Source organism: Orbicella faveolata, unplaced genomic scaffold, assembly GCF_042242905.1.
Source record: "Orbicella faveolata isolate gen_17 unplaced genomic scaffold, um_ofav_v1 contig_13, whole genome shotgun sequence".
NCBI classification, from domain to species: domain Eukaryota; kingdom Metazoa; phylum Cnidaria; class Anthozoa; order Scleractinia; family Merulinidae; genus Orbicella; species Orbicella faveolata.
In genome coordinates, this window is record NW_028301540.1 from 24,045,596 (window position 1) to 24,070,664 (window position 25,069).

General features: G+C 38.9%; 2 protein-coding genes across 3 annotated transcripts in view; one reads left to right on the forward strand and one right to left on the reverse strand.

The window, feature by feature from the left end:
• Window positions 1-312: 312 nt before the first annotated feature.
• Window positions 313-6,438, reverse strand: LOC110058576 (uncharacterized). The gene is made up of 3 exons (XM_020765226.2): window positions 6,134-6,438; window positions 3,914-4,146; window positions 313-3,286 (listed from the first exon to the last, which is right to left on the reverse strand). Exons 2-3 carry the CDS (start codon window positions 4,023-4,025, stop codon window positions 531-533), a joined length of 2,868 nt encoding a protein of 955 aa, XP_020620885.2. The 5' UTR covers window positions 4,026-4,146; window positions 6,134-6,438; the 3' UTR covers window positions 313-530.
• Window positions 6,439-8,210: 1,772 nt separating this feature from the next.
• The window catches only part of LOC110058569 (receptor-type tyrosine-protein phosphatase delta-like), a 37,480-nt gene continuing 20,621 nt past the window's right edge, over window positions 8,211-25,069 (forward strand). The window contains exons 1-13 of one of the 2 annotated variants that reach the window (XM_089285111.1): window positions 8,211-8,853; window positions 11,721-12,248; window positions 13,512-13,691; window positions 14,454-14,765; window positions 15,334-15,843; window positions 16,700-16,806; window positions 19,031-19,208; window positions 19,725-20,015; window positions 21,103-21,396; window positions 21,982-22,272; window positions 22,632-22,925; window positions 23,419-23,709; window positions 24,285-24,578. In XM_089285111.1, coding sequence (XP_089141237.1) covers window positions 8,802-8,853; window positions 11,721-12,248; window positions 13,512-13,691; window positions 14,454-14,765; window positions 15,334-15,843; window positions 16,700-16,806; window positions 19,031-19,208; window positions 19,725-20,015; window positions 21,103-21,396; window positions 21,982-22,272; window positions 22,632-22,925; window positions 23,419-23,709; window positions 24,285-24,578 — 3,622 coding nt within the window. In that variant the 5' untranslated portion in view covers window positions 8,211-8,801. The remainder of the gene's footprint in view (window positions 8,854-11,720; window positions 12,249-13,511; window positions 13,692-14,453; window positions 14,766-15,333; window positions 15,844-16,699; window positions 16,807-19,030; window positions 19,209-19,724; window positions 20,016-21,102; window positions 21,397-21,981; window positions 22,273-22,631; window positions 22,926-23,418; window positions 23,710-24,284; window positions 24,579-25,069) is intronic. The other variant, XM_089285112.1, reaches the window with a different exon arrangement.

The window sequence follows — 25,069 nt, forward strand, 5'->3', positions numbered from 1 at the left end:
ACTCTTGTCATTTTAAGATGCCATTTCTATAATTGACCGTCGTAAAACCAGAACCAAAGTTATCACTCTGACCAAAAAACAAAAAAGGACATACAGTCCTGTAAACAGGACATAGCTCCGAGCAAATACATATAACTGGCCCAAAGCGCGGGAAAACGCGTGCAAACGAGTCACTATTGGTTTTGGTTTTACTTCTGATTGGATGAGAGAGTGGTGCCCGCGAGTTTGGTAAGGAAATCCGGTCAAGCTTAGCAGTGCGAAACCTAAGCTAATACAGATTACCTGCAACATTCAAGTGAAGACCGCTCTATATTGTTATGGCTACTTTGTTTAATTTGAAAAATTGAGAACAACTTATCATTAAATGAAAGAGCTCAGCCAAACAGAGTTATCAATCGTTCCAATCGCGAATGTCGTTAGGAAAATGCCCTGTTGGAATGCAAATCAACCCAATCCGATTGGGATTCAAATGGCGTGGGAACTTCCACTGAAACCTGACCACCTTCAAAATTGTCAAAGAGTTAACTTGATCAAGTCTTGACCATTTTGAACGCAATTTTTGGTTTCCATTTTATAACACCGCGTGGCTGATACGCGCTTAGTAAGAACCGGTACGTTCCTGGTGCAAGATGAACAATCATGGGAAGGCGTACTGTTATGAAAGCGAGTTCCTTACCGCGGTTGATCATGTCCACTTTCATTACGAAGGTCTTGTCTATACAAATGTTTGAAGCTTCAAAGGCTAAGGTTTGATTGGAATACATCCTTGTTATTAGCAGTAGGCATTTGTCACGCCTGTCAAGAACTTGAATTATTGGTCGAGAACCAAAATGCTTGGAGTGGTGTGCCATTTTTAAAATGTTTTCGTTGTATTTCCCATCTGCAGCTAGAAAATCCCTTCTCTTTCGTGTATTATTCTGTAATTCGTGAACGTCGTTCAAGCATTCAAAAAGGACACTGCTCTCTGTAAGGGTAATAAAGTCTTGAGAGTGGTCGGCTCTTCGAAAGCGAATTGTCTTTATCGAATCCTCCTTGGCTTGAGACGGAGAAAGTGTTTCACGAGCCTCTGACAGAAAATGCTTGGGAAGTTGAACATGAGTTTCAAACACTTGTCTTCCCGGATGCACAATTAAGTCCAGGGAAAGAACAAATGGAACAGATTTCTTGCTGTGATAAATCTTTTCAAAAGCGTAGCCTACGAGCCTTTGGCATCTATCATTTCTTTTATTCGACGATCTCAACGTTTTCGTAGAATCTTGAAGTTTGTTGTTAAGTTCCCCCAATGCAAACTCAGCGACCCAATCGAATCTTGGGTCATTATCCGGAAACCATGTTTCCCATCCGCGGCACTTACAAAGGGCACCAACGTCGACACCAATGTCTTTGCATGTTCGATTTTCAGGTATTTCTGCTAACAAACCTCGATCGGCTTGGCTCGCCAAATGCCTTTGCTCCAGATTTGCCATCGAAACAAGAGTATTGTGAAGATCATTTGGAGATATAAGTCGATGCTGGTTTTTCACCAAAGCTTCCATCTGAAGTTTTCCAAATTTTAGGGCTACGCTTTTAGGAATAATCGTAAAGAGAACTGGGTCGTAAATTTCGTATCTTCCTTCAACAGAATCCAGAGAAAACTTTGTTGTGGTTGGACCATGGTCTGACGTTACAATAGTCACTGAGTTTTCTTCGTGTACCATGTTGCTTAAAAATGTCGATAGCTGTTTGTCGATCTGTTTAATTCCAGCTCCTAACTTGTCTCTGGACAATGTTAGATAAGTGTAGAAGAAATACGGTGTCTTAGCCTTGGAAAATCGTTTGGCTTGCCGAGTTTTTTCAAGCTGATCGAATATAAAATTGAAAAAATAACGGCCATTGAAACAAGAAGCTTTCGAACGATTGCCATCCAGTTTGTTAGGAACACTGTACTTTGTTTTCGCTTCGCAGGCCAAGTATGTCATGCCAGTGTCATCAATATGTTTCATTGTCATATTTTGAACATACGTCCATTGTTTTCTAAATTTTTCTCTCGCTCCTTCTGTTTCCATCTTTGATTGGAGTTCAGTAGTAATTGCGTCCTTATCGTACCAGCATTGATCCGTTTGAAGAATATTATGGTATCCCAGCTTTTTTAATTCGGCGAACAAAGTTGAAATCCCTGAATTTTGAGTGGGCGTTTCCCCGTTCTTTCCTGATAAATGGATTCGTAGATCTAGCGCCATCGCCGGCCCTAAACTCTGGAGAAATTCAAAATCTAAGGCAGATGCTTTAATTGAATTGTCGTAAACAACGTTTCGAATGGTGGCAACAGTCTCAGGCAGTGACCGATAAAAATGAGCACGAGAAACGGAGTTCAGAACCACGACATTTATGTCTAAGTTTACTGGCTTTGGACCATGAGAATTGGTAACTCCAAGAACTGGGGGGAAACTTAACACAGTTCTGATAAGCTGAGAGGTATTATTCCGGACACACTGAACAAGACAGAAATTGAATCCGTTTTGAGAATTCCGAATGATTACTGAAGGAAGTTTGCCTTCGATTTCTGTTTTGGAAGTAAATTTTTGCCACTCCCCTTGCTCTTCAAGTTGTCCAGTTTCGGGGTCTAAGTTTACCACGTACACGGGATTTCCACATCTACCAATGTCACAGCGAACCTTTACTTGGGCATTTATATTTGAGCGATATTTGTCAGTTATTGTACACAGATCTTTTTCCGTTGGCTCCTCACATCTCAAAGCTGGACTTTCCACCTCATAATCTCTCGTCGCTTTTTGACATTCTTCCACAGAGGGCTGGCGACGATCGCAGTATTTGTTTTTTGGAAGGCTGTTTTTAAGTCTAATGTAAGGCGCTTTTCTTAATCCTGAATAAGGACAAATTGTATCTACTGGAAAATACTCATCGTTGCTTGTATTGTCAACCAATTTTTCTACTTCTTTCAAGTTGTACCGTATAATACGTGCTGGTTTGATGGCCTCTAAAATCGTTTTGGTGCCCAGCTCAGTGCTAACATCGCTCGCCCCTGATTTTCTCACTACGGCTTCGAGCATACTTTTCTTGTTATGAACTTGTTGAGGTGGAACACCTCCGTCGAGCATACCACGATGACGTGATATTATTTTAGCGACTGTATCGTGGTCTTTTTCTTTTGCAATCAGTCCTCTTATGCCTTCCATATCTGCAGCAAATGCGATACCAGCCCTCTTGTGCTGGCCATCTTCCAATGTTGACGCTTGTACAGAAGTAAGAAAAATCTGTTTCACTCTGCCTTCGTACCGTGCCATCTCTGAAAATAAACGAGAACATTGCTGTGCTTCAGAAATATACAAAATAAATCATGCAATGCAATTCATTTTACATGAGCACGCAACTTTATATAAAATTAATCTTTTTTTATTCAACATGATAGTCGTATCTCCAGTCTTCGATCAACATTCAACAGTGCTAATTTGATAATTTTACACACAGGTATTGTTATTGTTAAGATGATTGATATCAAGTGTTTTCTTTAGGATTTCCTATAAACTTAGTACAATAGCAGGACGCTTACTTCTTTTATTGGTCATAAATTTGAATGACATTCCAATGTGATACACTATAGGGGTTCTTATATAGGCATACCTTGAGCTACTCTCTTGTAAGCTCCAAGTCAACGCCGACACGAACGCCTGTCTTATCAGTCTTGTCTATACCATCAGTCAATGTTTTGTTGGAATCATTGTATGTCCTCGCAATGGTTTAAGAGGGGGGTCTTTTTGGAACGCTCTTTAAAGAGACCATATGTACCCAATGGGGAGCTCTTATTGAAAGGAGGTGGCTTAATCGAATCATTAAGGCAAATGTCTTCTTCAGCTCTCACACCCGAGCGGAAAGCAAGACAGATAGAAAGAAAAAAATAGGAAATAAAGAATACCTTCGGAGTCCTCGATGAGACTGAGGTAGAAGAATGTTCCCACGTAAACGCACGAGCCAAAGAGAGTCAGCATTACAAAGACCATTCCCCTCTTCATTTTGAAAAGCCCCATTCCTCTTGTTGTTTTGAGTTGTGAGAGCTGATATTGCCAGCAACGGTATCTTCAAGCCAACTACAATCATATCACCTACTCTCACGGTTTGAAAACTGCATACTGCCTAACGTGAAAAGATCTGTGAAAAAAAATAATAACAAATAAGATAGTAATAACAACAATAATAAAGTTGGTCATGTGCGCATGTAATCATCTGGGTGAGGGTGCGATAAGTTCTGAAAAGGATTTCATTTCTTATTTAGAAGAGAAGCATATTGGCTTAACTTGTGAGACTGTTCACTGAAGTTTACGATGAAGAGTTTTTCAAATAACTTGTTTAACTCTTTCCCTAGACGTACATGTAGTTCTAGGGGGTAAGCCTCGCCGTCAGTCTAGTAATATTGTAATTGCTGTCCAGCTTAATAATCCATTTCAGTTAGGTTGCTGCGGAAAGCGCTCGGATGATGAACCATTGACTTTACTCAGACGTTTTCCGTCTATATTGCTTGTCATCTCTAAGTTTTGATTGTGACTCAACAACACTTTGATTGAACGTTTCGTTCTGGAATTGCCTTGATCTATCGGCTTCGGCGAGTGTTGCACCTCTAAAAGCTAACTTAGAAATTCGGCATCAAACCGACACAAATATATGATTTTTTTAGCGCTTGGAAACTTTGTATTACCCATCGTCACTAATTAGGTATGTTTTAATTTGCAGCTTTCTATGTGTGCTGTTGTTCAGGTAACAAGACAAACTGACCAAAATCTAAAAAACGGAAGAATATAGAAAAAAAAAAAAACAAACAAATAGTTTGAGGCTATGTGAACTTCAAAGCATCGAAAAGCAATTGAGCTCAGTAGATCCATCTCCAACGTCACAGACGTCGTAAGACAGACAGACTAGTGACCATTAGTAACAATCTGAGTGACACCGGGTTCGAAAATGTTTACATTTTACTTTGAAAACGTCAAGTTCAAACTTCAGTACATACAGAACTGAAAGTCTTTTAAGGGTCATCAAAATGTAAATCAAAGCGAACAAAAAGCTAAATGATTTTTGCATTTAAAGAATTTTAATTCAAGATATTTAAATGTCATGAAGTTATAGACATCCCTTTTAATCAACAGGAGCATAGTCTAATAGTTAAAAAAAGACCTTGCAAGTGCTCTGATCAACTTTCAATACGCTGTACAGCTCTTAGGATGACGTGGACTGGAAGCAATTAAAATCGGTTCATATACGAAAAGCGTTGTCCAATAAAACTTAGTTTTATTAACGATGTAGTTTCGAGTTATGATAAAAGTTCTGAGGCAGGAAATTCAATACGATCTTCTTGTTCAAGTTCTGAATAATGCCTCGACGTTTGATTTAATTTTCCTGTTCAACGACTTTTTCACGCAATACATTCGGAACACAAATTGATACATGTTTTTTTAATATTTGTTTTTTGCCACTTGCTTCATCACGAATCTCGAGTGGTTATTTATCGATGGGCTAAATTGAAAATAAAAAATTCAAAAAAAAAAGGAAAACGCAAGTATCTTCAAATAAAGGATTTGGAGGAGCTTTCGTTGCTTGCCAAATTTATCAAGATAGTCAAATTGAAGGAGCTTGAAGGGTGATCGTAAAACAGGGTTCTATTGAAGCTACCAATAATCTTATAACTGTAATTTCGTCAATCAGAGGGAGGTTCAAAGTCCATTCTTCGATTATGCAATGATTCAGGCTAATGTTTGACATATTTTGTTTCCATGTTCCATGTTAATTTTCTCAGTAGCATTATGTAATGCCGAGACGGTAGTGAGGTGCCGGAACTATTCCAAGGCAGAATCTAGAGAACGTTTTAGAGATTAATGATGAGCTACAGTTAGCGACTAATCCTGGGAAGACATTCGCGACTCCCTTTACCAGAGCTGACTTTCCACGGTCTACAGCAAAATCGAGTCACTATCCTTTGCATAGTCGGTCGGACAATAAGCTCAGTGTATAGGCTATGGAAAATCGGTAAAAAAGACTAAACATTTGTTTGGTACTATACCAGTCGACAATTAAATGTTTAAAACCAACTAACTTTCAAGGCTATCACTCTTATTTAATGAATGGACATCGAGCAGAACTCACTTACCTTTCAATTCAATTCAAACAACTTGTTGCTGTCACTTGCTTTTTAAACTGACTTAGTGTTCCGTTGTTGCGCCCGAACTATTTTGTGGCCTTGAAGAAGCTAAGCTTTAATAGACGAAGAATGCAGTCAAAAACCTCGGTGTCACTATTGACTGGTTATTCAGATTTGTTGTTACAATATGCTAGTAGCAACGTAGGCTCGAATCAATTATCAGTAAGTCCCTGATTTCAAAAATAAATACTCTATTGATCAAATAGTGTGCTTTGATGCCCGAACTGCTGATTTGCATATTGTAATGAAACAGGCGCCCATAATAAAAGTCCCATGTCTAAACAAACATAAACCGTGGCTGCCACGGAAAATAGCGCTGGAATTTAAGTTTAATAAATAGAAAGTAAGGTGCCTGAGTGTTTGTGTGATTAAGCGATCTTGAGTTATTTTAAAGTGGGTAGCATGGTCGAGAGCCTTTTAAAATTTTTTCAGGTTCTCTTTTGTGTTTGTCTGAGATGTCACTGAACATCAGACATTTGGCACTGAGAGTTGTTTGCTCATGCCTAACAGTGAAACCGCGTCATAACCTTTTTGTGACGCTTTTTGTCAGGCCATATTTACCTGCACTTGCGAAATATGCGCCTTGTCAGTACTCGCGTACGATCGCATTTTGCGCGCATTTTAAGAATACCACTAGGTTGCTTAGCAGTTCTTAAACAAAATGTAATAAATGTTGACATCAGGCAAGACTGCGCGGCTTCACATTATTGACAGGGTGTATGAAGCACCGACAAAAGCCGATCAAAGGATCATGAAATGATGATCAACATGCCGGATCTTCGTGCTGTTCACGTGTCTGGCTGGTCTTGAACCCATGACTCTGCAGTTCGCCATTAAAAAAAAAGAAAAGAAAAAAAAAAAAAAAAAAAAAAAAAAAAAAAAAAAAAAAAGCACCAGAGCACGCACACGCGACTGCTTATGACCTCTACAGGAATTGAATGAAAATACGGAGTGTGAAGAGAAAAAGTAGTTAAAAGTCGTCCTCCAATTTGTAATTGCAAATTAATTACATACTTATGTTTATCAAAGAGAACAGCGTTGATTTAGGGAATGTCTGATGACTATCTCGGCCACTGGTCCACTGGTTGACGAACTAGCAAACAACATCCAGGCAAAATTAAACAACCAGGCCGATCTTTTCCAACGCCACCGCCTTGGTCCTAAACTAGTAACCTGGTCGTTTCTGATTGTCAGGTTGCTCTTAAAAGTGGGTTTATATGACGCCGTTTTTCTCTAGAGCCCAGATGTTCACGATTCCTAGGGGAGGGGGTACTTTGCACAGTTCTATGCGGGAAGCCTCCTCCCTCGTCCGAGGTCCAACCCCTTACCCTTTTGTATACCATTTTGACAGAAAAGATATCTCTTTCGTATACCTTTAATTGAAAAGAAAAGGCATCCCTTTCGCATACTTTCACAACTGGCCCATATGATGGAAAATCGCCGAAAAAGGAAGTCTTCTTGTCATTTTCATGTAGTGCCTAGTTAATGAAATGATACAGCCCTTTAAAGTAACTGAATGGCAGATTTCCCTACCCTTTCACATACCTCAACGTACAAAATCCCCACTCTTTTAAATACATGTACCTTAACCTGAAAAAGGTACTCATTTCGACTGCAGCCTCCCCATATAGGCTATTATATGGAGTACCCCCACCCCCCCGGGCTCTGGCCACTCTGAGGCTTGCTCACCAAATGCCCTAGCTTCTACTTATTACCAAATATATTTTGCTGGAGGCAGCCGGCTCACATATGTGGTTGAAATGTGAATAGCAACAATCTTTACAGATCATTTACATTAAACGATAATCGACCATGTTTCATTTTCTTTACAAAAGGAATCCAACAAAAATATATAATACCTCATAATTAGTCTCCCTGATTTATAAAAACGACTACAGAACCACTCAGTTGCACAATCATGGAAACTCCGGGTAAAACTGTAACAGATTAAGCTCTAAAGCTGCGCCCGGTATTAAAATTACAGGAACGACAAATGGAGCAGTGATACTTCTCTTGTCACTGAATGATGATGAAAACGTGCCTTTTTTTTTTTTTTTTTTTTAAGAAATCCGTTTCTTTCTTTCTTGGAAAGACGCTTATTGGTCTTTGGACCTTGTTAGCAACAGGCGGAATAACAAAATCGAATTTCCTTTGGTGCTGAGGCTTCTAACATTAGATCCAACTGTACTGTATGTGCGCGCCTTGAATCGCAAAAAAACTAAGTACGGTTATGAGCGGTGTCCTTTTTAAAGCTCTTATCTTCCTTGTGGCTTGAACGTGGTGTCAACGTTAAAAAAGAAAGTAAAGAAATGTTTAAATAAACCAGCAAAAATAATTATTAAGAAATCTCTATTCACCGGAAGTACGGTTGACGGGCAATCTACCGAGGGGGAATGGTACCGACTTCCTGAAAGGTGAGCAAATCTCAGTCAGTCGCCGTTCCGCGATGATGCCGAAACTGTCTGCCATGGAAGGCGGTGAAAACCTTCAGGATCTGTAGAAATGGATGGAATCGACACCGGCTAACAGGACATATAGTGATATCTTACTTTCCCTTTGGTTCTTTTGGTTGTAAGCTCGTTCAAAGAAATACATTGGGAAGGCAACAAGTTCCATCATGGAATGCGTCGTGGTTGTCTTGTACGCTCTCTTGAAAATGTCAAGTTTAGGTAAGCTTTAGTATATTTTTGTTTCGGTATGGTTAACTCCTCTCGATTTTAGGCCTTCTTTTGTTGAAAGGTCTCTGTTTCTACCAAGGAAGGTCCTGGAGGCTCTTTGTGTACCAGTGAACTTTGCAAGAGCGGTTCATTCGCCCAGAGTGTCACGTTGTCGATATTATTCGACCTTCGGTTGCAAAAGCACTTGAGCTGTCGACGAGTGATCAGAAAGAAGGGCGATTGCTTTTATATCTTAAGAAATAACACCAGATTTCACAGATGAGCGAAGATTATCTGTTTGGCTTTAAAAACAGAGGGTAAATAATTTTGATCTTAGTTAAGTTCGATCGGTCGCACTCACTTGTGAAATGTTTGCACGGCGCGTTGTTGGTGATACAACTGTAATTATAAACCAGGGTAAATAAAATTTGAAGCAATTCTGAAAGCCAATTTTCCCTCTTTTGAATTATATCCCTGCAGACATTGTGTGGATTTCTGTTTTATAAAGATCGCATGACACATCTGGAAAAAAATCCGTTTTTCTACCTTACAATTAAGTCTTTTTATCATTTTACACCACTTCAGCCAGATTAATTCAATTCATCGTTATGATAAAATACTTAGTCGTGTTTGTTGATGAACAAGTGAAAGAATTCTCATTTTTGTACCAAAATTTGGGCAAAAATAACTAATTCTGTACATAGTCCATCAATAATTTTACGAACACTCTATGTGTTATAAGTTAAACAATGTAATAGCATTAGGATTCTAGAAGATTATTTACACATGATTGTGTTTGCATTCAGAATAATTTAATCACGCGATTTTCAGCGGAAAAAAAAGATAAAAAAATCAATAAAAAGAAAAATAAATAGAGGATATTAGATGCCCACGTGTGGATACAAATGTTATCTTCGAGTGTTCAACTCGATATCTCGAGAGTGAGTGCAGCGAACAAGTAGGATGTTGAGTTGAACATGAGAAGATAAAATTCGTATCCACAAGCAGGCATGTAATATTCTGTTTATTTTATAAGCATACTAATGACAACGTTTTTGACGATTTTCTGAAGACTTCCGACCACTTTCCGAAGATTTCCGAAGATTTTCCAAAGTTGTTCTGAAGGTCAGACAAACACTTCTGCCCATTTTCCAAACATTTCCAAACATTTTCCAAAGGTTACTGAAGATTGCCGATGATTGCCGAAGACGACCGAAGAAGATCTAAAGATGTTTCGATCATACATCAACAAGTTTAAGTGTAGTTAAAGGGTCAAAAGGAAATGTTATCAAAAAGGAATGATATCTTCACAGTGTGAACGATAAAAATAGTATCTTCACTGTGTGTGATGAAGATATGATTTTTTAGTGAAAGGAAAGATCCTAGTATTTCACTGGTGTATATAATAAACACAGATTAGGATAGTTATGGAGGGTGCATACTGGTAAAAATAAAAATAGTTGGAATGGCCTTTGAATGAAGATAAGGGTTTTTCCAAAATTTGTGAACCAACCAAACTTGTGAGACAGCAAGTACCTAACATTTACGACTTGATTTCTCGTTAAAGATTACTACCTCTGGTGGTAGTCTACATGTACAATTTCCAAACAGATTTCTTAGACAATTATCATTCGATTTGATGTTGAACCAAAATTTCCAAATATTTTGCAGCCCTAATTTCAGGTATTGTGGTTATATATTGCATATGTCGGGAATGATTTAAGTTATAGTACAAGCAAAGTGATTTTCTACCATAGTTTCCCTCAACGCATGTCCAACTTGGCTCATGTAATGCCATGTCAGACTGGGTGATAGTCTGTGTACAGGCCTTCTAAATTGTCTTGAGTTCATTGAGAATTCGCAAGCAAAATATTAACCACGGGGGGAATATGAATGAGCCAAGACACACGTGATTTCTCTTTCAATCCATTCTCACTCTTGCAAGTGAGAGAGTCCTCCCTCCCCCAGCTCAGCATTCCGATATGGGTTCCTTGAACAAGGGACAAGAAGCACAGAAGTGTACCCTGTTCAAAGAACTGCATTCGATAGACAGTATACATCCACAAGTACATTTGCCAGAACGTCGGTTGAAGTATTATCCGTACATTGTAGCACTCTCCATAATTTACTTGATTTCCACAGACTTATCTTTCTACAGGTACCTGTAATAGGCGTTCTTGTATATACAGTATGTAAACTAATAGGCTATCTTGTAGTATGTACCTAGGTATAACAGAAAAAAAAGAGTGGCCCATTTTGGTCTTTAAATAGGCCATTTCTGAGATCCACCTACATGTCCATGTTCATTTTCATGCAAATTAAACTTATTTTCATAAGAAAGGTTTTGCACAAAGACTCGTTGTGAAACAGAGGCACAAAGTAACTCAGAAATTGCCTATAGTGTATTTGTTACATGTATATATACGCTCGATTTACATGTATAATTGGCCACATTTGACATATCAATATTCTAACATGGTTCTGAGGCTTTTAGGTCAAAATGGGAAATAATTTTTTAAGTTTCCTTTGTCTGTCAATTTACAAAAGAGACTTGGATACAAAGAAGGAATATAGAAGTTTGTCCTGAAAGCCTCGGAGCCATGTTGGAATATTGATATATCGAATGTGGCCTACTCAGAATGGACAGGCTAAGAATGACTAGATTTGAGAGTGTACTGCAGACCAAAATTCTTTCATCAGTGTGTCTTTCTGACATACAGCATCTTTCAGCACAGAAATCACTTGTTGTGTTATAAATTGTTCCTTGTCACGTATATCTCCTTAAAAGTAGTTACAAAGTTAAGTTTACATTTGTAACTGAATTTTATGGTATGCCATTTTTATAGCTAATTGTAATACAAGATTTCTTCCACTTTTAGCCTATGCCAGCCAAGGAGAACCTGGTCTTAATGAGCACACCCTAGATGAAAGCCCTGTTTTTTCAAGCTCCTTGTCATTACCAGTGTCGTCAAATGTACCCAGATTGATCAACAGTACAACTAAAAGGCCTATAAAACCAAATTTGAATACAGTGCAGGCTTCAAGTGGTTCCATCAGTATAATAGAGACAACCAAAATGGGCCAGTCACGAGCTTCAACAAAGATCCTTGCACACACAAGCATTTCGTTAGGAAATGTGTTGACAAGCTCGCCACAAACTAGCACTGTTGATATGAATCAGAGTCGAAGCACTCCACATGTGCAGGCATCAAGTGAAGCTCAGTCTTCTCTTCGATCAACTTTGAGAACTATACCTAGTCAAAAGGAAGATGTTTTGTCCACCTTACATCTCTCTTCCAAGACTACTAATTCCCTATCACCATCCCGCAATCTTGTCAAACAATTGCTGTCTACAACCAGCATTTTGGCTCACACTTCAATTATTGGATCAGGTATAAGTCCATCAGGTTAGTGTAAATCAGGGAGAAAAGAGAAAGGAGGGGTGGGGAAGGTGCTGAGAGCTGGATTCCTGCCACCTTGGGAAACCCTCTTTTCTCCTGCCACTGTTGGATTCCCAGTTTGCTTTGCTATTTATTGTGATGTGTGTGTTGTTTCCCCTCCTACGGTAATGTTATAGTCAAATTTTTTGTCCCATTATCGACATCATCTGTGCCTAAGTTGTACTCTTAACTATGCCTACAGTGTATATACATGTATCTCTCCATGCCATAAGGCACAAAAGGCTTTGACATTCTCTTTACACCCACTTTGATTTGCTGCTAAGAGCCCTGACAGTTGCCTATGACTGCCACCTAACTGCACACCTTTCTTCTTCAGTCATCCTCCTCCGTGTTGTTTTGGGTTGTGAGTTTTGGACCCAAGATAGAAGCTTATAAGATTAAATTTGGAAATACAGTTAACAATAAAGATTAGCGAAAAAACTGAGCAACGACGTTTCGGTGTCATCCTGGCACCATTTTCAAGTTAAAAAATATTTGTGCGAAAAGTAAACTAATTTATACCAATGGTAGAGGTGTGAAATTGAATAAATTAAGACTAAGATAGCTGTTCAATGTTCATGTTCATTCCAATTTCGCACCTCTACCATTGGTATAAATTAGTTTACTTTTCGCACAAATATTTTTTAACTTGAAAATGGTGCCAGGATGACACCGAAACGTCGTTGCTCAGTTTTTTCGCTAATCTTTATTGTTAAGATAGAAGCTGTTGGCCTTTAAGTTTCCTTTTGGGTTTGACCCAATTTTTTATTTTTGAAATGTGTCATCCTGCTACTATGGGCCCTCGTTGCTCCGTCAATGTCAATAGAGATTTGAATGACTTCTGTTTCTGTAATAATCTTGATTTTACGGGAGTGGGTTATCATCCTTCAGCTCTACACAACCTAGAGGACCAGGGGGTTCCATTTCATCAGGTCTCCACCCTTCAACCTGCTTGGTATGGGTGACCCTACCAAGATTACAGGACTCCAGCTGACATAGCTGTAGGGGTCATTGACACAAGTAAAGCATCCCACAATGACGAGGTGGTGACCCGTTAGGGGTGGGTACTCTAACCCTACATGTACATGTAAGTACCCTTAATAAACAATGCTAAACTATTCACGCCAATTTTGCATGGTTAAATGCATCATATGTAATATTATCAATCATGGTCAGTTACATTATTCATGTGAATTGGCAAAATCATTAACTTTGTGTTTTCTGTTGAAGAATTGCCTGGTCATAGTACTTCTAGTATGATGACCAGATCCACCGTGGTACCTACAGTTCGAGTTTCTGGGACTCAAAGCATGGTTAGTCCAACCACAGTATATTCCACATCTGCTGAGACATCATTGTACCTAAGTTCAAGTATTCTGCCATTACGTCCAACTATTTCACCTTCACCAGGTAATTACATTTAGCTTTAAGCGACATGAAACTCTATGAACTGTCCAGTGCATTTTACATACAAATGTATGTGTATTTCAAATTATTCTTGCAATTTTTGAATGGTCAATTTCTTACTTATGTACAGTGTATGATCCATTAGTTTCTTTATAATAAAATGTATAAAACAAATTCTATGTTGGAATTTTTTTGTTAATATGACTACACTAGTCTAGAGATACAGTCATGTATATACACATGTACTGTGTGTATGTAAGCTCATACATATACAGGTCCTGGAAAGAGGGTGATCAATGACTTCATTATTGAGGTATACAACTTGCATTTTTTTGAGCAGCAAGCTGTTTTAAAGCTGTATTCTGATGAATCTTTCAACAGTCCAAAAGGCCAAGTCTGCATACGAACCAAGAGGTTCATTAGGCTAGAGCTTATCTCGGTTTCAGTAGCATGAAGTGACTAGGAGTATTTCTAATTCTCCCTGGATGGGATGCTAGTCCATCGCAGGGTTCCCCGGCGGCATTGAATTCGCTGTTACCCATTTTTTACACCTGGATGGAGAGATTGCACTGTGAGAGTACCCAACAATTCTACCTGTACCTCATTCAAGAGTTACATGTTCATGTATTTAACTGCTCTGGTTTGTCATGTGACCTTATTGTCAGATTATTTTGTTGGTGGATGAAAAAATCCAGCTGTGGACTGGGCTCTGCCTGTTATGCATACAACATGCTGACTTTCATGACATTGCGATTGCATTATCAGGTGCTCCAGACCCACCAGTCATTTGGGAAACCAATGTGTTATCAGCTCACAATGTGCTTATCAACTGGAATACAACAACAGGCCAGATTGTTTCCAACTTTTCAGTGGAGCTGAGTTTGGATTTTGTCACTTGGAAAAAGGCCGTGTGCAATGGTTCTGTGGTGCCAGGGGATTGTGTCATAACACAGAAGGAAGCTGTGATTGTACAGTTGAAGCCTTATACAAACTACACATTTAGAGTCCTGGCAAGAGGCCTTTTTGAAACAAGCAATTATAGTACAGAGAGTAAAATGGTTCTGACTAATCAAGCAGGTGTGTATAACACAGGTTCTTCATAGGCATGCAATGCGTGCAGAATAGGACATGGCACAATGCATGTAGAGAGCGATATAACTGTTGCCTTTGCATCGATTGTGTCACTAGGATACTAAGCCCCACAAGCAAAGGGCATTCTGCTTTCTAAAGACATTGTGTCACTCTGGTGATGCTATGGCATAGAACGCTTGCTGAAGGCAATGGCACATTGTATTGTATATTGTGAGCTTTGTAACTACATTGTACATAGCTATTAGTCCTTTGCTTGCATTGCAGACCTATGATAGCAAGCGATAGGTTAATTATTGGACAATGTGGGTCATGTTACATGTACGTGTATTAATCATTGTTAGCCAGCACACTTTCTGAAGAATGCGAATTATCCAGAATTGCAAACTTTTTGATATTCCCCTTTACATGTAACTTACATTCATGTGGTTAAAGTGACCATATTCATCACAACTACAGAATAATTAATACATGTAGAAATGCTGCACACATAGTTTTTGTCAAATGACTTTTATAAAGAATTTATTATTTATAATTTATTTCTGTTTGGTGTCAGCTCCATCTGGTGCTCCCCTAATAACAGCAGCATATGCCATTAGCTCACAAGAAATTTTCTTTGCCTGGCAACCACCGCCTCCAGAAACCCTAAATGGCAAGTTACAAAAATACGAGATCCATGTTAGAGAGACAACTTCTTTACAGCCAACTACTTTGCCATCAAGCAAAGTTGTTGCAACAACATACACACTTCGTGGTGCTGGCTCATCTGTTATCATGCCAAGTGGCGGATCATTGTCGTCATCATTTACGTCTGTATCCTCAACCCCCAAACCCACCACGCCTGGTGGTGCTTTACCTGTGACTGAACCACTCGAACCAACTCAAGAACCAGAGGAGCCGAGAACAGATCAGGTTGGGTCCCTCAGTGTGATAGATGCTGGACTAGTCCTTAATTACACGGTAGGGAATCTGGACAAGTGGACAATTTATGAAGTTAAAGTGCGTGCTGTTACAGTTGCCCCAGGACCATTTAGTGACAAGGCTATTGTACGCACCAGTGAAGATGGTAAGTTTTGTTCACTCACATAATTATATTTTTCATTAAAGAATACCGTGGTATGATAACCCTAAACGTTATCAGTATCCCTTGCCAGTGGTACACTTAGAGAACTATTAATAACACATAAAGTTACGATAAGTCAGGGTGGGGTTGAGGGGTGGCAAACAAAAATAACTGACTTGGACCAATGGTATGAGAGTTGGGTGGGGGGAAGAGCACAGAGTTGGGGGTGGGGGGATAGGGTGGGGTGATTAAGGGCTAGCCAGGGAGCAGCCCTACACATTTACACTGCGCATCTTGATTCATAACATTTTTAAAAAGATCAAGGTGTTCTCCCATGTCTGTCCTAGTCAGTAGTCAGTTGCAATTTGTCACTGTACAGGCTAATTTCAAAAAGTAAATTGATCATTCTTGATTAATCATGACAATCAATTTTAATTGATTGAATTAAATTGATTTATTGATTGATTAATTGATTAGTTAATAATCATGTAAGTTACATGTAGGCAATTAATAAAAAGTGATACAAAATACAAACAGAACAAACAAACAAACAAACAAACAAAACAACGACAACAACAACAAAGAAACATTTAGAGAGTCTTTGAGTATGTATACTATCAAAGTCAACTTTAAAGTTTCCCTGATAGTCAAACTTAGCGATCACATTCATTTGCTGCTCATGTAACTAAATCCCTATCGACATGCAGCTTAGTGCATTACAGTCTACAGTTATGTAGTGTAGAACTTTATACAAATTTTGCAAGTCTACATGACTTGTATGGTCAGAGTTCAGTTGATGCCCCTTGAGAAGTATTTAGCATTTTCAAAAGTTCCTTACGCATTGTATGTCATTTTTCAGTTCCTAGTCAGCCACGCCAAGTGTTTGCAAAGGCTGTAAATTCCACTGCAATTTTTGTGAATTGGACTGAGCCAACAGAGATAAATGGTCACCTTGTTCAGTATCAGGTACGTGTAGAAATACCTCCATTCACTTTTATCCTGTTGTTGCCAAGAGTGCCAAAGATGATCAGCATTGACTTTCTCTATACATTACATGTATCATTACTAATGGGTAAGCAGACAGGTGTTGAGAATTAGGAGATTCATAATGTAGGGACTTTGCATGTAGTGTATGTTGCTGTTCCTAATACTCTGAAGGACTAAACTCGAGTAAAATGTGAGGTACATGTACATATGTAATTAGAGCAGGATGAATCCCATTCTTCGATACAATTTTAGCAATCTATGAGAATTGACGATATAACTGTAATTTATTATTTAAAGTTCTTATACTTTGAAGTCACCTAGTACATGTAGGTGAAATTAATTGTTGAATCTTAAGAGTGGTACGTACTTTTGTTAGTGCGCACACGTTCTGCGCATCACGCAAGGCATGGTCTAAGTGCTACACGTGTGCTGGGGTTGACGTTGACACAATCAATTAGGTTACCAAGTACACGACTAAAATGAAAGCAAAATGTTCCAACTGTGACCAAATCAAGTTTAATGAACCTGTACTTAAACCATGAATACCAGAATAGCAGAATATTGCTAACAACTAATTGTTGACATCTTCCAGCTAGTGCTGAAAAACTAGCTGTTATCTGTTGAAAATTATACCGAAATCCAACTGTTAACATGTACCTGCCGATGGCGTAGCGTGTGCACAAAACAAGTGGGAGAAACGCAAATGTTTCACTTACTGGGGAGGTGACAGGAAAAAATGTAACAGGCACGGTAAAAGTTTTCAAAAAAGATCAACAACTTTAAAAAACACGTGGTTACCCCTACATTTTATGTTGTCAAACGGAAGTGGCAAGCCTATTCAACATGTTATTAGTTTCTGGTTGTGAGCAAAAGATATTTAGGCTGTATTTTAGCTTCACCACAGGAAGGCTGTCAGAGACGCTGAAAGTGCTGTTGCAACGATTTTGTTACTAAAAAAGCGAGGTCATATCAAAAATGGTTTTTATGTTTACCATTTACCATGCAGTTTTAAGATATTTTATATGTGTTTGCTTTTCTGTATGTAAAGGCAAATTCTAAGGAAATCTGTGAAGAAATATCCTTTCATTCTTTTTTCAGAAAAAAGCTGATGTCAGCATTTTTGTTGAGATTCAAGGCTAATTATCTCGAAAAAATGCGTGACTACCCAGTTTTTCTTTGTGGATTCCAATAGCCCTTGCAAAGATCTACTTTTTCCATGAAGTCCTGACCTGGTGCAAAAACCTTTGTATTTAGTAGGCACCGTCCTTCAATTACTAGTTGCAAGAAGCACTGCTAGACGTATGAACTTAGTAAAATCACCTGTGTACATTTCTAAGTTAATTTATTACAGGAACACATTTTATCCAAAACCAGGAACTACGTTGCTTGGCCTTTTGCGTGAATTGCCTGCCTCTAATACTTCATAATTACATAATTATCTACAGTATATTCCATGTATTATACTGTCATGTAGGTGCATATATCATAGGTGCATAATGTATGCAAAGGCCGTCATGGGTGTGTTTAACTGTGGCCCCATATATGCAATGTTTAGTTCTGTGTGCATGCACAACAAATAGTAGACCAATTTCAATATATTATAATTCAGCCTAAAGCAATAGGCCTCAGCATGAGCCTCTGGAGAATAAACCCCATAAACTCTGTAGTTATTCCCCAGAGCCTGAGTACTGAGGTCTATTGTTTTAGGCTGAATTTTAATATATCGAAATTGGTCTGTTCTAGATGTGTTTTTTAGGCGTTGTATACCTACAGTGTATGGTGCTACATTTTAAATGACCTCATAAGTTGTAAATAGTATTTACATAATCGTAATAAAGTTTACATATTAAATAGTAAATTTATTGTTTTGTTTCAGAAAAAAATTATCCATACCCACTCTCCCATCCCTTGAAATATTATTCATGAATGTATATAGCAGCTTATTTCATGCTTCCCTTAAGGTTTTGGCTTTTTGAACTCCCCACTCCCTTGGAATTTCTAATGATCTTCCATGGAGTGGGTATGGATATTTTCTGGAACTAACAAATTCAATATTTAAATACATTTTGCAGTAATGTTGAATGCATTGTGTAAGATTGATAATTTCTGCACAGCAGTTTTTCATTATAATCTTAAATGACAGTGATGGGATTAAATTAGTCTGCTGCCTTTTATTAATTTTAACATATTTTATTTCATCAAGGTTAAATATTCTGCAAAATTTTCCTCGGAATCAGTAATCACCAAGGATGTTGGTCTAAACGGTAGTGCAGTCCTGGCATCGCTAAATCCTTTCACCCTTTATGTGATCAACGTCAGTGCATTCACAAGGAAAGGGGAAGGAAGTCATGCGAGTGTTGAGCTACTAACAGATGAAGCACGTGAGCATACTCCTGTATTTATACATAATTATTTAGATTTAAGCATGATTGTAGGCAATCTATAAAAGCTCTTGTTGGATTGCATTGCAGAGCCTAGAGCTGGTTGCGCATCATACTCGCCACTTCTCATTAATTTGATAAACCTAACCATTTTCCTGACAGCTCTCTCAAAGAAGATCATTGGCCTCAGAATAATGAACTTTCCATTTCATTTGGTCAATTACTCGCATGGATTTAAAAAACAACAACAAAACAAACAAAAAAACGAAACAAAAATAGAATAGTTACTATTTTTTTTTTTTTTTTTTTTTATCATTAGAGGCTTAGATTGATGTGTGCAAACTCAAAGTGACGTACTCCAGCAAATTTGAGAACGTACAGTGTGTCCCCAATACTACTCAGGTCCTAAAATACATGTATTTCTTGCCTACAAATTAGGTGTAGTTTGCAGCCTAATTCACCGACTTCGTAGGCAGAGATAAATTACACTATTTTACTGAATTTGCATTTTTTCAGGGCCATCGACACCTCAGAATCTCTCCGCCCAGAGTGTAAGCTCGACAGAAATCCAAGTTTCTTGGAAAGCACCAGCAAACACTAATGGCAAAATAAAATACAGATTGTCGTTTTACAAGACATCAGAACTGAGTGCAGTGGCTAAGCTGGTGTATGATGGGAACGCAACTAAACACTTGGTATCTCACCTGAGGCCTTACACTCGGTACACCTTCGAAGTTGTGGCTTACAATGTGAAATACAATCTGTCAAGTTCTTCAATTGATACCTCGGAGAAAACCGACCAAGATTGTAAGTTATTGTTTCGAGTTCTTGTAAGGTGGAACTCCGTTAATCCGGTCACCAAAGGGCCACACAAATCTGTCCGTGTAAATGGGGTGGCCGTAAGGCGAGGTTCCACTGTATAAGTACACTGAAGGGGTCATGCCTTGGGTACATGTGCTTCTAAATTGAATCGTAGCTTCAGTAAAAAGATGCTTTCTCCTCATACCCAGTTCCTCTAGTAGCTGAAAGATACGTGGGATTCAAAAGAAACAAAAAAACAAAAAAAAATCTACGTTTTCATGATGTAGATCTGTGTCCAATATAGGTATCCTTCAAGTAGAAGACGAGTAAGGATGCACAACAAGATATCATGGTGCTATGAAAGATTGTACACAGAGATTTACGAAGTTGTCAACGAATTAACCCTGCTTAGACCAGACTTTGGGGAAATTTCACCCACAGCTCATGGACTACATGTAGATCATTTGTTGTTTACAAAACTAGGAGGCCTGTATGGTGCAAGTCAAAGATCAAATTTTGGATGATAATAAAACTGGGCCAAAGAAGCCAAGAAAGGATACTGTTTCACACTGTTTCACAAGTCTGAAAACCATGACGATTTAAGAGATTATTACTGTGACGGTATTCGGAACTGCGATTTTAATTCGCCCTTTTCTCTGCAGTTGAGTTTCAATCGAGAATACATCAAGCAATCTAGATAGTATTTTGCTATATTTCCAGACACCTTGAAGTTGGTTAAGAATGCTCCGCTGCTCGTGGAATTTAACACTCTTATTAGTACAGTCAAACCTCTCCACAACGGCCACCTTCGGGATAGAGAAAAGTGGCCGTTGTCGAGAGATGGCCTTTAAGGGAGGGGGGGGGGGGGGGGGGGGTGTAATATGGCACCTGTTTTTTTTCGTGGTACGACATTTTTGTATTTAAAATAATGCTTATTGTAGCATAGAAATACCTAGCAGTCAAAATATTGTAGAGAGGTGTCCGTTATAGGGAGGTGGCCGTTAGTGGAGGTTCGACTGTATTTGGAAATGTGACGAGGCACCATCTTTCATGTTTGATATCGTACTAAAAAAATGTCTTCCTTTTTCTCCAGACCCTTCAGGTCCTCCACAGAGTGTGCGTGCCATAACCAATTCATCTTCATCTATCATTCTCTACTGGCTGCCTCCAAGCGTAGATCAACAGAATGGAGAAATAAGAAGTTACAATATTAAAATGCGCGGCGGCGATCCTTTGTACACGATGATAAACACGAAGAATAATTCAACAACATTACCAATTACTGGTCTACAGGCGTACACTAATTACAGATTCGAGTTGCAGGCAGTTAATGACGAAGGGGTGGGCCCCTACAGTAGTCCTGTTATAAGCAGAACTTTTGAAGCAGGTATAAGAGACGTTATTTACTACATCTGTCATGTTTTTGGTCGCATTAAACTGCAAATTGGGCGCGGGATTTCTGAAGAGGCGTATAACTAAAATCGGCAAACTTTAACTTCTCATAAATGTTACGTTAGTATAAATGTTAGAGCCTGTTAGTGGCGACCGACTTTTCGCTGTAATTTTGGGAAGTAACTTTTGTTTTGCTTTTGTTCGTCTAGATTTAATCAGGAAATGAATATTGCATTGTTAAACTATACACTATACGTTGGAGATGGTCAAAAACTGCCAGATTACCATTCCCTAGTGTTTTTAGGCTAATGTTTAGTCAGCCTAGTGTTTGTTACATGTACCTTCTCTAAAGGGCTTAGATTTGATATCATCTGCATATCAAACGAGTGGAAATTATCGTTGCCTGAAAATATAATGTAAAAAAATGAGGTGGCTCAAATTCCGCAGTTGTGCATTGTAGTCTGAAAATTTTCAGTTAAATGAGAAGAGCCTATTCCCGTCAAATTACTCTAGTTACCCTGACTGCAGATTGGTCTCGATGTTTTCTTGTTGTGTAATTTACTTTTAATATAACTTTCAGAACCGTCATCTCCACGAAACGTCACAGCTGTGGCTGTGAACTCGACGGCAATAAAAGTTTCCTGGATCAAAGCGTTGCATCCAAATGGTATTATTCTTTACTGGCTTTATATGCGTCTGAGTCAAGAGGATGAGCAAAAAGATCAAGTGGTGTATCGAGGAATGGACACTTCTTATGTTGCAGCTGATTTACAAGAGTACGTCTTGTATACATTCACTGTCGTGTCCGTTAACATCGTGCACAACTGGAAAAGCAAGCCAGTGGTTGTCATGGAAACTACTCATCCTGCAGGTCTATAAATATTATGTTTTAAGAGTGATTGAAGTTTTCATGTTTACAGTCAGCCAATCAGTCAGTCCGTCAGTCCGTCAGTCCGTCCGTTCACCTGTTTGTCCGTCCGTCCGTCAGTCAGTCTGTCTGTCTCTCTGTCTGCCCGTTTGTCTGTCTGTCCGTCCATCTTTCATTCGGTCCATCAGTCAGTCAGTCGGTCAGTCAGTCAGTCAGTCAGTCAGTCAGTCAGACAAAGTGAGAGATAGATAGACAGTCAGTCTGTTAGTTATTTAGTTTAATTAATTGTCACTCTTACACTGTAGTTGGGCGTGTTATTAATTATTGCCTAGCACTCCCCCCCCTTTTTTTTCTAACCGCAGAGCCTACAGGTCCCCCACAAGACATCCTTGCCTGGACTCTTTCATCAACGTCGATACTAGTTAAATGGAGTCCTCCTCTGCCTTCAGAGCAGAATGGCGTCATCTTAAAATATAATGTGAGTTACAGATCGCAATCCAACCAATTAAAAAGCCTGGATACAGCTGACAATAGCACCAGCATAGAAGTGAAAAACCTTACCATCTTCACGAAGTACTGGTTTACAGTAAAAGCTTGGAATGTGGTAGGAGCTGGTCCGGGAAGTGAACCAGTGTATAACACAACGTTTGCAGACAGTAAGTGATTTTAAAAACAACAATTTAGACCCAAAATAACTAAGGACGCCATAGAGTGAATGCAATCAGATTAAGGTGAAATGTAACCAGTGCGAAAAGCGGCAAGACTATGTCAAAGCAGACCAGGTTTTGTATTTGGTTCCAGAGTGCAAAGAATATCAATTTTCCCAGAGTTATTCTTACTAGCCTTCCAAATATTTCGTACCTGCATGGTGAATTCTTTAAAATGAAATAAATACTAAAAACAAGTTTTATTTTGTTTTGTTTGGTTTTTGTTTTTGTTTTTGTTTTTTGTTTGTTTAAATTGTTGTTGATGTTATTCGTGTCATTAAGTGCTTCTTTTTGCGGAGGCGACAAGAATGTTTAGAATGCTTAGTCTCATGCTTAGTTTCACTGATAAAGAGTTCAGACACTGTACAGTCAAGTAAACTCCCAGACGTATTCAGTGTACAGCGAAAATTCATTGCTTAACCATCTCTTCATGTTGTTCTAGCGCCTTCACCTCCCGTGAATATTGTCGCCAAAACAACCAACTCCACAGCCATCAAGGTGACTTGGCAAGCACCGCTTTACCCAAATGGCGAGATCAATTACAGGTTGTACTACTGGCTGAGCAGCGAGGGAGTTGGTACCAAACGTTTGGCATACGACGGTCCTTCACTGGAGCATACTGTGGCAGGGCTCCACGAATTTGTCACTTACACCTTCATGTTACAGGCATACAATGTCAAGTATTTATGGAATAGCACAGCAATCAATGCTACTGAAACTACACACCCAGCAGGTGAAACTTTCATTGTTTACAATACTCGCTTCTTCCCTGGCCGGCAATATGGGCAATCACCTTTTTTTTTTTTTTTTTGCTGAAACTGATATTTAAACTGCTGTACCTCATTCAAAACCCATGTTCAGTTTTAGCGAGGCCTTTTCCTTCGGAAAACATTGCGAACAATGCTGTCAGTTTGCATCGATGCAATTCATTCTTCATAAAAGACTAAGTATTTGTATATGTTGAGTGACTTTTTTCCCTACTGGAAAGGGTCATTCTTATACAGGCAGTGGCATTTTTTTTCCCCTTAAACTAAATGCTAATGCACCTACACTGTATAGATAGGCCGTTGGATTTCACCACAGCAGCATGGCAGTTCAAGCTTTACCTAGCCGGAAGGAATATTAAGTGCCTAACCAGGCAATACCTAGAGTCTATTCTGACATCTCGCTTGTGGGGCAAGATCTTGAAAACGCTGCACGTAATTAGTATCAAGGCAACTTGAGATAAAGCTGTTTACAAACACTGCCTGTTGCTCACATAAAAGAAGAGATTTGCTTAAATAATTGTTTTATTCGTCTTGTGTCTAGAGCCCTCTGGTCCTCCTCTGAATGTTAAAGCACTTACAATGTCATCGACCTCAATTCTCGTTGAATGGAGCCCTCCTAGTGAACTGGACAGGAATGGAATCATCACTCATTATATCGTGAAATACAGCTCCCTTGACAGCGAATCGTCCATCAATACCACTGACAATGCCACGCAGATCCTTGTGAGAAATCTAAGAAAATACACCAATTATTCCTTCACCGTTCGGGCGGTTAATAAGATTGGTGTCGGCCCGCCTAGTGTAGATAATGTAAGGAATACCACTTCTGAAGACGGTAAGTGTGTTGCGACCTTCAAAGTGAAAATGGTTGAGTCGAATCTAAACGTGCGTCACAAGCTCTCTGTATAAACTTTGATCTTTTGACCTCACGTGTAAAATCATCGAGGCCGTAAATTAGAGGATAGGTTATGAACAATATGGCGAGGGACAGCAATGTCTCCAAAACCAAGCCGAACCTCGGTGTAAAAAACAGGTTTTAGACAGATGTGAGCCCAACTTTTGTACTAAACCCCTGATCAATTTAATTAGTATATACCAAAACTGTGGATAGTGTTTTTCTACGCTTTCTGATTGGCTACTCGAATTAGGATAGAGTCTGCCATTTGCCTCCCAACTCGCGATTTCACGAAATTTAAGCAATGAAATTTATAAATGTCGTTTAGCATAAGTTACTGCTGTTCGATGTCGGCATTTTGCTCTACATCATAGCAAAACTTTACACCAATCTGCTTGACTGTGGTTTCCTTGATTGAAGGAGCTTGCGAT